This window comes from Elephas maximus, chromosome 22, assembly GCF_024166365.1.
Source record: "Elephas maximus indicus isolate mEleMax1 chromosome 22, mEleMax1 primary haplotype, whole genome shotgun sequence".
NCBI lineage: Eukaryota > Metazoa > Chordata > Mammalia > Proboscidea > Elephantidae > Elephas > Elephas maximus.
In genome coordinates, this window is record NC_064840.1 from 69,114,275 (window position 1) to 69,130,203 (window position 15,929).

Sequence of the window (15,929 nt, forward strand, 5' to 3'; positions counted from 1 at the left end):
AAGGATCGTCGTGATTGCGGAGTGCGACATGCCTAAATCGTGAGCAATACATTCACTGATTTTCCACCTTTCTGTTGTTTAATAACCTTTTTTTTTTCCACTTGTAAGTCAATACTTCTCCTTTGAGGAGACACGCTGCTGCCTATGAGTTGAAGCATACACTGTTATACAGTAAACTTTTTATTTGTAAGTTCACATTAAAATCATGATAGAAAGTACAGTACCAGTAACACAGGTATTTATTATGATTGCCAAGACATATGTATTACAGGTTATATATGTGCTGAACCATCACATGTCTGGCAGCACAATCTCTTTGTATCCAAGAGACATGAGATACACGTGTCACGTACAGGAAGCTGTTGCGTTTGCTACTTCCGTTTATGCCTGCTGCGTGTGTCTGGTTCTCAGGTGGAGGTTCCTGAGCTCTATTACAGCCTTGAGGGACCACGGATGTGCATGCGGTCAGATGTTGCCTGAACGGACGTTTTGCAGTACATGACTGTAATACAGTATGTAATAGGTAATACAACATGTAATTTATTTACCACACATCTCATCAGAAAAGTTTTAATGTACTGGGAAGCTGTCACGCTCCCTGTAGCAAACACGAGTTTTCCAAAATTACAAATTTTTCTAGAAATCTCAACTCTGATTGTTGGAAAAAAAATACCATCAACTGTTTTCCTTGAAGCGAGAGACTCATTTTGTTCATTTCTGCGAAAACGCCGGCCAAATACCCAGTTTGTCAGTCATTCTTTTCAGTAAAAGTGGTATTCCATGAAAAAAGCAGTTAATTCACAACTCAGTCAGTCCAACGTGTTTCTCTTTGAGACTAGCATCACACCTTGGTATGCAGCCAAAGTGCCTTATGAGTCCTTGCCATTTCATCACACAGACTATTTCAGAGATGTCTATGTATTTAAAGACTGAGAATTAATAAAATCAACAAGATGGTGCCACTGCCTTGGTTAGTGCTAAGGTGCCAGTGGTTTTCCTCACTATTGCTTTGCTTTGACTCTAAATGTAAATGTCAACATACTGCAAAGGGCAAATAACACATCTTGCTATTATCAGAAAAATAGTTTTGACTTCACAGATCCCCTGAAAGGGTCTCAGGGACTCCACAGGTCTGCAGACCACACTTTGAGAATCACTGTACTATATTAAGCCACAAAGAAAATTCTGTGGGAGGCTGTTTAATGACATGGAAAAAACATGTTCAAATATACTCTGGTAAAAATAAGTAACAAATGGTATGTTTATGTAATTCTACTTCCAGGAACTGTATGAAATGGAAAAAAAAGTGATGAAATCACCAACAGAAAAGCAGTTACAGAAATTATGGTATACTCACAAAACGGGATACTATATGGCAGTATAAAAAGGAGGTAGATCAATACGTACTGACATGCAAAGGCCTTTATGATACATTAAGTAAAAAAAATTTGTTGAAGAACATTACATATAGTAAGAATGTATGTATATATACATATAAAGATACAAAGACATATAAACACAGAGAAATGACTCCAAAAAAAAAAAGAAAAAGACCAAACTTGCCATCAAGTCGATTCTGACTCATAGCAACCTTACAGGACACAGTAGAACTGCCCCATAGGGTTTCTAAGGAGCAGCTGGTGGATTCAAACTGCCAACCTTTTACCAGGGCTCCAAGAAATGACTAGAGAACTACATATCACATATTTAATAGAAGGTAATAGTAATTTTTTTTTTTTTAATAGTAATAGGAGTGACCTCTTGGACAGGGGCTGGTAATGGGATGTGGGAAAATGAGAGTAAGGGGAACTTTCATGTTTTAAGGAGTCCCTGGGTGGTACAAAAGTTTAACGCACTTGGCTGTTAACCAAAAAGTTGGAGGTTCAAGTCCACGTAACAGCACCTTTGAAGAAAGTCCTGGCAATCTACTTCTGAAAAATCAGCCCTTGAAAATCCTGTGGGGCACAGTTCTCCTGTGACACACGTGGGGTCACCAGGAGTTGAAATCACCGTACTGACAACAGGTTAGTTGATGTTTTAAGAGTAGCCTGAATATTTAACCATAGAAATTCATTCATGTATTATTCATATTCATCTAATAAAGAATGGAAGTGAATATACAAAGTTCTGGCAGGATATGTAAAAGGGGTGAGCTGTGATTATCTAGTGGCAGAACTATGAGTGATTTTTCTTTACTTTCCCGGATTTTCTAGTTTTCATACAACAAACATAATTCTTTATTCAGAACAGTTATTTTTATTTTAACAAAGGCAATTGAAGGCTTTGGAGTGTATTTATAAAACTCAAAGTTCTGGTTTCCCCAACTCTGTGCCAGACTATGGGTTTCAGATACCCAAGTCACAAGTGCTACATAAAGAGAAAGGAGAACCAAAGCCTGACCATCTCAAGAATAAAGGTACTCAGGCAATTAATCAACTCAACGGAAGTATTATACATTCAGTATGAAGGAAATTGGTTTATTACTTGAAAAACCATAGAAATAGTGTATGAAATACAAAGTGCATAGTTGCATAGTGCAATTGGTACCCTTTGTTGGAATCTTGTTCCCTACATACATGAAACATAAAATGTTACGTTTAATCTTCACTAGTGTGGTCCACCAGTACCATTTAACAATGTGTGTAAGAGCTTCTAAAGAGAGTAAAGACAATTTACAGATTACGCTTTCTTTGTTTATAAAGCACAATTTAAGTGAGATAGAAATATTTCACATTGCACAAGTACCATACAACTACTATTCTGTTATTATACTAAACCGTGGCACACTAAATTTAGAAAAAAGGACAATAACATGGTTTCTTAAAGCAATCTTAAAAGAAATCTAATTTAGTATTCTGGTCTATGAATGTATGCACTCAGGCTCTCAGAAGGCCCAAGTATTTTGTGTGGAAGGCTGACCTAAGGTGCCAGTCCCTCAATAAATAGGTAATTTTTACTTTGGGATTGAAATATTTTTTAAACTGAAATATGACTCCCCACTCTTTTCAGAAATGAAACACAGCTCTTCTTTTATAACACAGCAAGACACATATAATTCCTCCGGGACTTCCAACTTAACTAAAAAGACCCTTCTTTTTAGTTTTGGCTGTTGACTTCTCGTTGGTATTACCTAACGTCTCCTTTCCTTTGGCAAACCATTCAGGTAATCTTCTCCTTGAGGTTTCAGCTGAAGTCTGTAGGAAAGAAGAAATTTTTTTTTTTTACTACTGAGAATATGTGTCAGTTGCAAAAACTAAGCCAAGTTACTGACTATACTACCCTCCCCTGCCTCCGCTCTGCCAAATAAAACAAAACAAAATAGTGAGGTCTATAGAATTTATTTTTTGGTCAATAAATAAGAGAAGTCACTATATCATATGCCATTCCATTACCTAGTCTTAGAAATTCACGTGTAGGTATTTGGGAAGGAAAGAACTGGAGATTATTTTAAATCTATGTCCCAGGATATAATTGGTACTGGGTTCACCAAAGTGGTGAACTTAATGTTCTGAGAAAGGTATCTGCCTGTGAATATAAACACACACACACAGTGTTATATTAACCTAAAAAACCCGTTGCCATTGAGTAAATTCCAACTCTAGGACAAGGCAGAACTGCCCCCATAGGGTTTCCAAGGCTGTATCTTTACGGAGGTAGATTGCCACATCTTTCTCCCATACAGCGGCTGGGGGGTTCGAACCACTGACCTTTCTGTTAGCAGCCGAGCACTTAACCACTGTACCACCAGGGCTCCTTAGTGTTATATTAGGTATGTGAAAAGAATGTAATTCCTAATGTCTACACTGGATGATGGTACTGGAAGAGTGGCTCAGCACCTTGCTGATGAGCCATAATAGCAGACACTCAAAATATTTTCAGTAAGTGAAGAAATAATTTTCTGTCTCATAGACTCCTTTGAGCATCTGCTAAAAAATACAGCTCCACCTCCCAGCAAAAAGGATACACGTACACACACACTGTACTTTGCATACTATTTTTGGGGGCTGACACACCAAATGAACTCTCTGACCCTTAGGTGAAAATCCTTGACAACGTTTTTTTTTAAGACAGACAAAAGCTGTAGCTGCGTACTACGTCATCTGCACGTGAAAAAGATAAAACATTTTTTGGTAGGTAATTGTTCCTTCCATAGGCCTAAAATGGCATAATTCTGTGTTACTTCGGTTTGAGCAACAGATCCTCAGAACAACATGACAGAGAAATCATGCTAACATGAGTATACCTTGGACTCCAAACGTCCCCTACAAACCCCCCCACCCAAAAAAAAACACTGCCATTGAGTTGATTCCAACTCATAGTGACCCTATAGGACAGAGTAGAACTTCTCCATAGGGTTTCCAAAGAGTGGCTGGTGAATTTGAGCCACCAACCTTCAAGATTAGCAATCAGGCTTTCAACCACTGAGCCACCAGGGCTCCCCTTGGATTCCAGCAGAGGTAATTTAGTCATTGTAAGTCTCTGAAGGACTTTATACCAACGATCAGGAAGACGGGGCAGGACCAGACAACATTTTGCTCTGCTATACATAAGGCTGCTGTGAGTCTGAGCCAAGACTGGAGAGCAACTAACAACAACACTATAAGGGGGCCTCATCTAAGTTACAGAAACCCTGGCGATGCAGTGGTTAAGAGCTACAGCTGCTAACCCAAGGGTCTGCACTCTGAGTCCACCAGGTGCTCCCTGGGAACTCTGGGGGGCAGTTCTACTCCGTCCTGTAGGGGTGACATGAGTCAGAATCGACTTGATAGCAATGGGTTTGGTTTGGGTTTGTCTAAGTTACAATGTGTCTGTCAGCCTAAGGTACACATTGTTCGCCAACTGCTTGATACGTTTTATTATGCTTTCTATATTTAAGAAGAGTTTCAAAATACTGAAGGGTAGAAAAATAGCCAAAGATTCTTGGCAAAAGACTGTAAAAGTTTAATTAAAAAAAAAAAAAAAGGATAAACATTGTTAGCTGTTACAGCTTAATTAAAGAAATCCAATAAAGAAGTATGAGCTACTTGTATGTCAGCAAAAGCTAAAGTAAAAAAAAAAAACTGGCTAAGATTGCAGTTTGGTTCCCAGAGACCCATTTCCGTCCACAGAAGGGAAGGCCAGGTGAACAGATGAGATTTTTGTATACTCTAAGATACTACAGCAAAACTCGTGAAGACTGGAACCTGGGCAGGGCAGAAATCTGCCACAGAACGAAAACTCAAATATTTTTCACAAACAGGGAACAACAGAAAAATGTCAAGACTGCACCTGTCAAAGGCAGAAAACTTGTGAGACCTGGAAAAACAAAGCAGTCCCGACGAGCTCTGGCTCTCACGGGTTTCCTGTAGCATATTTGACTTAGAAACAAAAATATTAGGGATATAAGGTGACACAGCAATCAGGGCATTTCGGTAGAGATAAAATAGGCCCAGAAATATCTACGCTTCCCAAAGATCTTAATATCAAAAATCTTTTCAGCCACAGACAATTACAGTTGCTTGCATTTAAGCATTTTGAGCCCCTTGGAGGCAAGGAAGCCAGTTAAGACTGTAAACAGAGTAAGGCATCTGAACAGTAACAGAGCAGAGGAAAAATCCCTAAGTCTTCTTGTAGCTTCCTAATACAATAGAATAAGCATGGAATTTGAAACCAGACAGAACTAGGTTTCAATCCTAATTGAGCCACTTGTTAAATACGTGACTGTAGGCATGTCATACAAACCTCAGTTCCTTCATCCACGTGCTGGGGTAATAATACATAACATCACGGGATTGCTGTGAGAGTCAAATGAGAATATATACAAATAACAACACACATCCTGATGTATTTTTGGTACTCATGAATTGGCAGCTAACATCATTTAAAGTCTTTCACCCTCTATAACAGTTCTACAGAATACGATCTTCAGTATTTACCCTGTAATTATAATGAACTTATTTCACAGAGAAAAGGAAGAAAACAGTTACTTACATCGAGTGTCTCTTTTTAGTCTCAAAAATAAGTATCTGGAGAGACTTCAGTTATGAAGTCTAAGTCACCAAACAGAAATAATACCTTCCAGTGACCACTTCCTTCATCAGAAGAAGACTAAAATTCCCAGCACTCTTAATAAACTTTAAAGGGCTGTTTACATCTTTTTGATACTCCAAGTTCCATTAATAAGTTATCACCACGAAATTCAGAATAGAAAACATCAATTCATTGGCTGATTCTTTGTACATGTATATATGTAGGCAAATAGAGAAATATGTGCACTATATTCACATTTAATTTTATCTATAACTAAACCTAAACATACTGGTTATCAAAGCTGATGTAGTTTTGATGAGAAGTACTTGACTAAATCAATTTTACCTGTGAATGAGAATCTGTAAATAAATCTTCCGTTTCTGAACTGCTGGATGGCTGGTTCCAAGAAGTGACTGCATTTCTTTGACTCTCATTTTTCATTGAGAAATCACCAGGATATTTTCTATCAACCTTAAAAATTTTTATAGAATACAAATTAGTTATACCATGTACTGATTTTTTATAAATAAAAAAAAAACCTTGCCTAAAAAAGCAAGGCTTAAAAAATTCTTATTATTCTAAAGTCCTGAATTTTAGCAATAATAATAATCATAATGTTACCCATAAAACATTTTTTGAATATCTTAAAGCAGTTTAGAAATTATATTGTATACTTTAAATTTATAATCAAACCCAAGAGCAGGGCAGGAAATATCACTCCCCTGCTTCTATGCAGTCAGGAAAAAGAGAAGAAAAGTGATATAGGTGGAGAGGATTCTGAGAATATCGTGTCAGCAGGAGCATATTTTTTTAATCTCTCTGAATTCCATCATTAAAATACCTAGAACGACTAGATAGCAAAACCAAAAATCCATGGTCTACATTTAAAATGAAACTAACTTTAAAGGTATCCTCAGGAAACCCAAACTACAAGCATGGTTTGAATCTAGGCAAAGAAAAGGAACACCAACAGCCAAAAAACCTTCATGGTAATAGCATCTGTATAGGAGAAAGCAAGGGCGAACAGGGGAATCTGAAAACAGGAGAACCCCAAAACAGAAGATGGACCTGAGAACAGGAAAACCACAAAAGAGCCCACAGACATAAGTTAGAAAGCATGAGAGACCAATGTGAGAACAGCATTTGGAAATGCGAAAGCTTTTACCCAACGCAATAGCAGATGGCTCCTATGAACTTACTGACTAGACAAGACTGCCTTCCAGGAGAAGGTCCCCTGCTCAGGGACAGTGTTGGAATTATAGCAAAAGCCAGCAAGACAGAGAAAACAGAGACAAAAGTCTACATAAAAGTGGTGGAGAAGCATATCTCATAAACGAAGTCTCCATATTTTGAACATTACATAAAAACAACAGAAGACACTTTGTGAAGCTGGAAAAGCTAACCTGAACCTTGCTTTGTTTTCAAAGTGCAAGAAGACTAATTTTACATGAATACAAGCAACAGAAAAGTATCAAAGTTAAATGCCATACATCAGAAAAATGTGCTTAAGTACAGAATAAAACTATAACCTCTCAAAATAAGGTAAAAAAAAAAAAAATAAGAAAATGATTCAACACATAAATAATATAAATCAAAACCAGAAAACCTCAAAACTTGAGAGAAAAACCAGAAAAGAATTAGAAATAAGAGAAAAAATGAATACTAAATTATGAGGAACATAAGAGCAACAAATACAGCAGATTGTGACAAAAGAGAAACAGAAGGTTAAAAAATAGAAATTAAGAAATTAAAAGAATTCATGAGAAGCAACAAATACTGAAGGTAGGCAAAGAAGATCCAACACACTGATGTAGGAGTTCCTGAAGAACAAAATAAAAGGGAACAAAAATACTGTAAAATTTAAGAAAACCTTCCTGAAATAAATAAACATCTTAAAAACTATAAGAAAGCTTTCCAGAAATACAAAAAGCAATATATTTTAAAAACCCACTGTGTACCTACATATATCAACCAGAACTACCGAGGCGTAATCTTCTTCCGTTAAACATGGGTATAACCGTGTTTCTATCTTAATAGCAGACATAACAGGTGTAAACATAATGATGCATCACTAATAAAAATAATTTCTTCTAATGACATTATTCTTTATCAGAAGCTTCATAATTAAGGACAAAACAGATGGAGGGCTACATCCTGGATCAGTAGAGAAGATGGATGGTAATAAGTGAAAGATCTTGAAACAAGACCTCCACAGACTCAATTGCCAGTTGTTCTACTGTAATCATAGTAGCTTTCTATACCAGGAGGCAGATGTAGGCAAGATGCTCTGGATGGCTCACTGACCTTCTAATCTACTTCCCGGCCCCAACACCTCCGTTTCCCTAAATGGGAAATAGGCCTCCATTAGACATACACTTCAGAAGGCAGAAGACCTAGTATGATTTTCACCCACTTCCCCCACCCAAGGTCTCCCTACTCTCATCAGCACCTAATGTTACTTCAATAGGGGAAAAGCAACAATGCTAATATATGGTTAGAATCATATTTTACTCTAAATGTGTTCCAACATTCAGGAAAAATAACAAGTTACACCATCTCCTGTACTGACAAGGTAAAAACTGGGGAAAAACAGGTCGCCTTAGGCCTGGTACAGATTACAGAAATAAAAGCAGCGAATAGGAGTCAAATTTCACTCACTTCACCCAGATTTTTTCTAATGCCCTTTTTACAGCAATTATCAATTATCAAAATAATGTGAAGAATTCCAATGAACTGAGCTTTCTTCAGTCATCTAGGACATGATTATATACAAACTTAACTGAAGTATAGACTTAAGAAAGGTCAGTTTCTCTCAATTTTAAGTTGTTGGACAAAAAAGTAGTTTAATTGTTGGAAATCCTATGAGTACCTTAGAATTGAAATAGTAATATAATCCACTAATATAAATATTAAAAACCACCTAATACCATGCTGCATTTATTGTCTAGGAGCTAAAAAATTTTTTTTAAGTTAATTATTAGTTTTCATGAAGTTTTATGATAAAGTCATGTCATTTTAGATTGGGAAGACACTAGAGGTCAACTTTTCAAATTTAAAAAATCTTTTTAATAGAGTCAGCTGGTAAAGAACATTTATTCTCTAATTACTATTTATTGATTTCACCCCACACACAGAGCAATAATTTCCAAAATTTGCTACTTTAATATGCCACCTAAAATAATATTGAACTCGTGGTCATTCTCTGACCACACAGAAGGCACGGTATGCTATGCTCAGGACCACGAGCAGCAATTACCATCGTGCTCTAGACAGTCCATGTAACAGTAACAGACAGTTTCCAATGACAGAATGATGGAGCAATCAATTTGTGGCTATTTATAATTTGTTTTCATTTTCATTAATCACACTAGATGCCATATGTTTAAAGCCAATATTATCCACATCTCTGAAAGAAAAAGAATTTGCCAAGGTATATATCTATATCTATAATCTGTATCTATCTATACCCATATATATTTATATATATATAGTACATATGAGGCAGAAGTAAAATTTAAGCTGACATTCCACATAATAATCCTTTTACTTTAAAAAAAAAAAACACATCAGATTAATGAAAAGCAAAGAAAGTCTAGCACACAGATAAAGAAGTAAACGTACATCAGAATTTGTAACAATTCAAAAAATATTCTAGTATTAGGGTATGCAAACTGAGCAACCAAAACCGTATAAAAAATTCTGCATATAACTAACATCTTGGTATTGGTACCCACTTCTTCCTTGATTCTCTTGGAGCCTAAACGGCTCTCTTCGGAACTGGGCAAACATCTCTTTTTGCTGGAATCACATGAAAGCTGGCACGGCAGTTTGCCGTCATCATCTTTTTCCAGGACTTTAACTGCCATATGGATAAGATATGTGTCAATGTTTAAAGGAACCAGTGTTCTAATTTGTTTAATCTTATTCATGTCTGTAAAGACAAAATTAAAAAAAAAAAAAAAGCATTTAAAATAAACTTGCAGAACATTTTAGAAATCCTATGAACTGGAAATGGTAAAATATTTGTAGGAAAGGAATTTTCCCACCTTCCAAATGCCTACACCCCTAGAGAATAAAAATGGAGTGAAAAGGCGTCCCCTCACTGCTTCACTACTGACTTGGCATAAATTATGTTTCAAACCGTCTTTTGTGGGCTGCTCTGAGAATCAAGACAGCCATTCACAGAACTGTTCCTAAAGGAAAATGTGCTTTAAAGTCCAAATATGAAAGACAAATTAAAATTTTGAAAAGAATTCATTCTTAAAATAGAAGCTTATTAGCCTAAGATGCTAATAGAAAGGATCCTTTCAATAGATACTATGGCATGACAAAAGACATCAATTATTTAAAATGCACAGTAGCTAGATGAGCATTTCTGGGAAAGATATGCTCTGTTTTCAGAATCAAGGAACTTTGAGTTTTTTGTAACTCAGTGAACTGATTCTGGCTGCTGCTGGTTTCTTCGCATCTTTATAAATTATGCGGCAATCTCACTACAGACGACTATTTATGTTTCAAGCACTTCCTTCCAGCATCACACTCATCTGCAATCTCTGTGGCAGGGAAAGCAGCTTAGAGTCTATTCACTCATCTTCATGTAATTTACAGAACTGGTATCAAACATTTCTGACACTGAATTCAAATTCCCAATCAGAGGCCAAGTATTTTTAAATGGCACCTGAAATGGTAATCTTCAGTTTATTATAGTTCTCAGGTTTACATTACTCCTTTCTTCCCAAGGCCTTATCTCGTTACTCCAGGACTTCCTAAAAACACTGCAGTCAACAACAACAACAGTCAGGAAGAGGTTACACAGCTAATAAGGAATTAGGACAGGAGGCTATAAGTAGCCTGTACGCTTTCCCTAAACTGTAAAACTGAACTTCGATGAAAGTTTTAAAATGTACAGACAAGATTACCTCTGTCTGTAATGAAATCAGCAATGAGACCATGGCATCTGTCAAGGGCATTAAATGTTCACTTGTCCCTTGGTCACTTCACCGCCACCACCAGTCACCACCGAGCTGGCCCCAACTCAGGGTGCCCCATGTGTGCCAGAGGGGAGCTGTGCTCCACGGGGTTTTCAATGGCTGCCTTCTCAGAAGGAGGTCACCAGGCCTTTCTTCCGAGGCTCCTCTGGACAGACTTGCACCTCTAACTTTTCAGTCACCAGTAGAACGTATTAACCATTTGCACCACTCAGTGACTCCTCCTTAGGTATTATACCATCCTAACGCCATTGAAATTCCACCAATTTTACTACTTCACCATTTTTTAATGGCTGAAGAGTAACCTGTGGTATGTATGCATCAGAATGTACCTTACGAGTTCCCTTTCATTTGTCTTCAAGCTTTCACTGAAATAAAATGCCCTGATGAACACATTTCATGTATCTTTCCATACTTCTAGATCCCTAGAAGTGAGATTACTAGTTCAAAGGTTAGACACATTTTATATTTTGATATATCTGCCAAACTACCTCTGGAATTATGCTAACCAATACAGTAAGAGGTCACCACATGTAGATACTGAACTCTTGAAATGTGGCTAATGTGACTGAGGAACTGAGTTCCTAATTAATTTAATTAAAAAAAACTGATGCTCCATTCAGTTACTGGAAAACCTTTAAACATATCTGGAACAACTCGGGGATGCGAATCTACGTTTTTCAACTGTGAATTTTATGAATTCTAAACACAGATCAAGTGTTTCAAATTAAAATTTAGCATCTGAATTGGGGTACGATGTAAAATACATACCAGTTTTGAAGGCTTAGTACAAAAAATGTAAAATATCTTACTAGTATCTTTTTGTACTGATTACATGTTGAAATGATGCAATTTTTTATAGACTGGGCTAAATAAAATATGACTAAAATTAATGGCACGTGTTATTATTAGTGTTTTTAATGTTACTACTAGAAAATTTAAAATTGTCTCTGTGACTCACATTATATTTCTATCGTACAGCATTGTGCTAGAAAAAGCATACAATTTTCCCATACTGTAGGCAATTAATACAACTGTGTTGTATTAAATTCACTTTCTTCTGCAAGTATTTAACATCGGATAAATAAACTATACTTTTTAGATTTCATTGCTCTGTAAATGTAATATTTACAAACCAATTTATTAGGAAAAAATTCATAAAATCTTGAATTACAGTAGTATCATGGGCTAAACGAATTATGTTAAGGAGGAAAGATGTCAGAGGTATTTTATTCCATTTTGAATTAAGCTAGTTCTAAAATTAGAATGTCTTCTTTTTATAAAATCATGATGTATAAGCATTTGTCTATGGTGTTAAACCACAATTGATTTAATAAATATATAAAGCTACTATAATGTAATTAGAATATAATTTCTCTATAACATTAGAAAATTCATATATTTACTTACATATTTCTATAAGTACCCTTTACATTTCTCCTAAAGTCAGCCTAAGTTACACATACGTGACTAAGTGTCATCTAGCTTTAAAAATATAATCTATCCTGCCCTAACTTTCCATGTGATTAAGTGTTGGAAATACAAACTGGAGAATTAAAAGATGAACACTGGCTACACTCCTTCAGTGTTTCAAAAGAGATCATATTACCCCTACTTTTGTGGACGGTCCCTTGGAAGCTATGCATGTAAAGAATAGGAGAATGAAGTTGTTAAAGATGTTATCTAGATACCTCAGTAAATACCTTGCTTAATTACTATTAAGTGTAGTTAGAATCTCAACTCCATAAAAGAAGCTTAAAATTATATAAACATGGGAAAAAAGATAAACTAGAATACTAAAAGGATGAAAAGGCACTGAATTCTTTTCATTAAGAGTTACAAGGAAAAAATCTATTTAGCAAATAAGACAATACGAAAATAATTTTTTTCAATTCATATTCTATTTTTAGGTATTAAGAGTATGTCATAATAAAATAGAGAAAATTCCTCAGCTCAGAATTGTGCAAAATTTATATTTCAATCAAATGTGTTCATTAAAACACAAAATTATGTGATCTGGATACAGTTAAATTTTAAAACTCTGAATAATTAGTACTGTCTGTGTATCTTCATTTCTTGTTATCATTTACAACTCAACAATATGTTCTCCAATAAGAAAGCAAATGTAATAGTGTTTTATTAAGGAAAACCAACTCAAAAACAAAATCTCACATCGATAGATACTATCTTACGGGTTATAAATACACTATCAAAAGAAATAAAATTCAGAGCATGTGGTTGTTTACAACCTTCTTAACCTCTGTTTTGGCTTTGGGAGTAGGCTAGGATAATATACTTTTTCAAACTATATGTACTACCTACATTCGGTGTATTGACAGAAAGACGAAATAAATGTTCAAAAGTGATCTCCGAGGTTGTTTGGAATTTCAATTTAGCGCTCATCTCTGAATGAAAGTTTATTTAATGCTATACTCTGTGTGTAAAAGTGAAGACAAACCTTGCAAATGCTGTTTAGTTACTAATGATTACCAAATATTTTTCATATCATTGCAGAGTCAGCTTGTACAATTATTAATAGAGAATTTTTCATGTTTATATACTCTGGTTTTAATATTTCATAATTTAAAAAAGTTATCTAACATCAGAAATTGAAACTGCTATGGTCAGAATGTAAAGCTTCCTTAAAGATACTAAAATTACAAAGGCATTAAGCTGACTATAAGTAAATCTATTTTATTCAGCAAGTTAGAGGTATATAAACCCTAATCCTCTACCAGGATCCGAAACTGCGTATTTCTTTAAGTTAGCTGGCAATACAGCTTTCCCTAATGTGGTACAGTAAAAAGAAAAACTTGCTCAGCCATTAACCACAGACACGATATTAGAAGAGTTATTTCAACTCCCTAGGCCTCAGGTTCCTATCTGTGAAACAGGTGGAAGCGGGAAGGGGAAAATTTAATGATTTCCAATTTGTTTACCAAATCTAACTTCAGGACTACATGATTTAGAAAGCAAACTAGCAGCAACTTGATTTTTTTCACCATATACAAATAAGACGCAAATAAAATAGACGGCGCCAGTACGTGGCTGAATAGTATAACCTTAGATCTTCCTTTACTATCTTCCCTTGGGAACAGTTGAGATGAGAATATCTATTTTATGTGATTCAAGAATATTTCCCAAAGAAATCAAATCTTTAGTAGCTTAAAAAAGATAATTAGAATCTCCTTGAATTCTTAAAGTTGTATATTTCTACAAAATGTAGTTTTTTTTAACCTTCCTTTATGTATACTTATTTAGTGGCTTTGTATTTTCTTAATTAGCTACTTTAAAGGGTAGAGTATAAAATAAATCATAGTTAGAGGGCATTTTTTAAGACGCAGGAAGACCTTACCATCTGACTTTTTCAACCTTCAGTATCATGTTCATTCCCACCACTATCACCATTTTTTAAATACACACCCCAGGGCTCTGTGTACAAAACCTAATTTATTCCTCACAAATCTGTCAGAGAAGAAACATTAAACCTTCCTATTCTACAGGACTAAGGTGTGCCTGACCCAAGCTGTGGTGTTTTCAATTGCCTCATATGCATATGAAAGCTGGACAATGAATGAAGAAGATGGAAGAATTCATGCCTTTGAATTATGGTGTTGGTAAGAAATGAATATGCCATGAACTGCCAGAAGAACAAACAAATCTTGGAAGAGTAGTCAGAATGTTCCTTAGAAGTGAGGATGGTGAGATTTCATCTCACATACTGTGAACAAGTTATCAGGAGGGACCAGTCCCTGGAGAAGGACATCATGCTTGATAAAGTAGAGGGTCAGCAAAAAAGAGGAAGACCTCAGTGAGATGGACTGACACAGTGGCTGCAACAATGGGCTCAAGCATAACAACAACTGTGAGGAAGGCACAGGACCAGGTAGTGTGTTGTTCTGTTATACACAGGGTCACTGTGAATCAGAATCGACTCAACGACACCTAACGACAACAACAACATTTTATAGACGAGAAAACTGAGGCTTAAGAAGATTGGATAATTTTCCCCAAGATCACATAGTTCTGAAATGATAGAGATAAGATTTGAACACAGGTCTCTCTGTTGATAGTCTTTGCTCTTACTGACTAGGCTACACCATCATCAATCTTCAGGATGTAAGGAAAGTAGCCTAGGAATACTGCTGCCTTTTAAAGTGATTTGCGTATCTTTGCTCTGATTAATTAAGTATAATATTGATTTTGCTTTCAGGAGATAATCTTTTTTTCTCTTATTTCCAAACTCTTGGAGGGAACCTTGTTGTTGTTGTTGTTGTTGTCAGGTGCCCTCAAGTCGTTTCCGACTCATAGCAACCCCACAGGACAGAGTAGAAATGCCCCATAGGGTTTCCAAGGAGCGGCTGATGGATTTGAACTGCTGACCTTTTGGTTAGCAGCTGAGCTCTTAACCACTATACCACCAGGGTTGTTCCCAATTGGGAAAATATTTGAGGCAATAAAAAGTAATTATTTGCACTGCAGCTTTGGAGACCAGACTTTTGGTATGATCACTGCCCTGGCCTAACCATCTAAAAACTTTATCAGATTTATTGGGCTATAAAAAAAAAAAGATTTATTGGGTTATAACACCCAGTTTATATTTGTACATTTGTACATCTTCTGTAAACGACTGACCACAAATAAAAAATGGATGCATTAAATTTGTTTCTTCAAGTGATCAGATAAAAATTAGAAAACGGTGGAAGTGTACTGTTTTGGGATGGGTGGGAAAACTGTACTGTGAAACTGCAAAGGAGAATAAGAATTTTTCAGTGATAATGGGCAAGAAAGATTGATTTTCTAGAACAACAGAAAGCATTACAAAATTAAGGTTTTTATCATAGCACGAAGGGTTAATGCAGTTCAAACAAAACTATTAATGGGTTGCTTGTTTACTTCATCTGGGTTCAGTGACTTAAATCATTAAGGCTG

The 15,929-nt window shown here is 35.9% G+C and overlaps 1 protein-coding gene across 3 annotated transcripts in view; it reads right to left on the reverse strand.

Annotated features, from left to right (window-relative positions):
* Positions 1–221: 221 nt before the first annotated feature.
* WRN (WRN RecQ like helicase) overlaps positions 222–15,929 on the reverse strand; it is a 124,830-nt gene continuing 109,122 nt past the window's right edge. For 2 of the 3 annotated variants that reach the window (XM_049866722.1, XM_049866721.1), the window contains exons 33-35: positions 9,744–9,940; positions 6,355–6,480; positions 222–3,194 (exon numbers count right to left, since the gene is read on the reverse strand). In XM_049866722.1, the coding sequence (XP_049722679.1) occupies positions 3,075–3,194; positions 6,355–6,480; positions 9,744–9,940 (443 nt within the window). In that variant the 3' untranslated portion in view covers positions 222–3,074. The remainder of the gene's footprint in view (positions 3,195–6,354; positions 6,481–9,743; positions 9,941–15,929) is intronic. The other variant, XM_049866723.1, reaches the window with a different exon arrangement.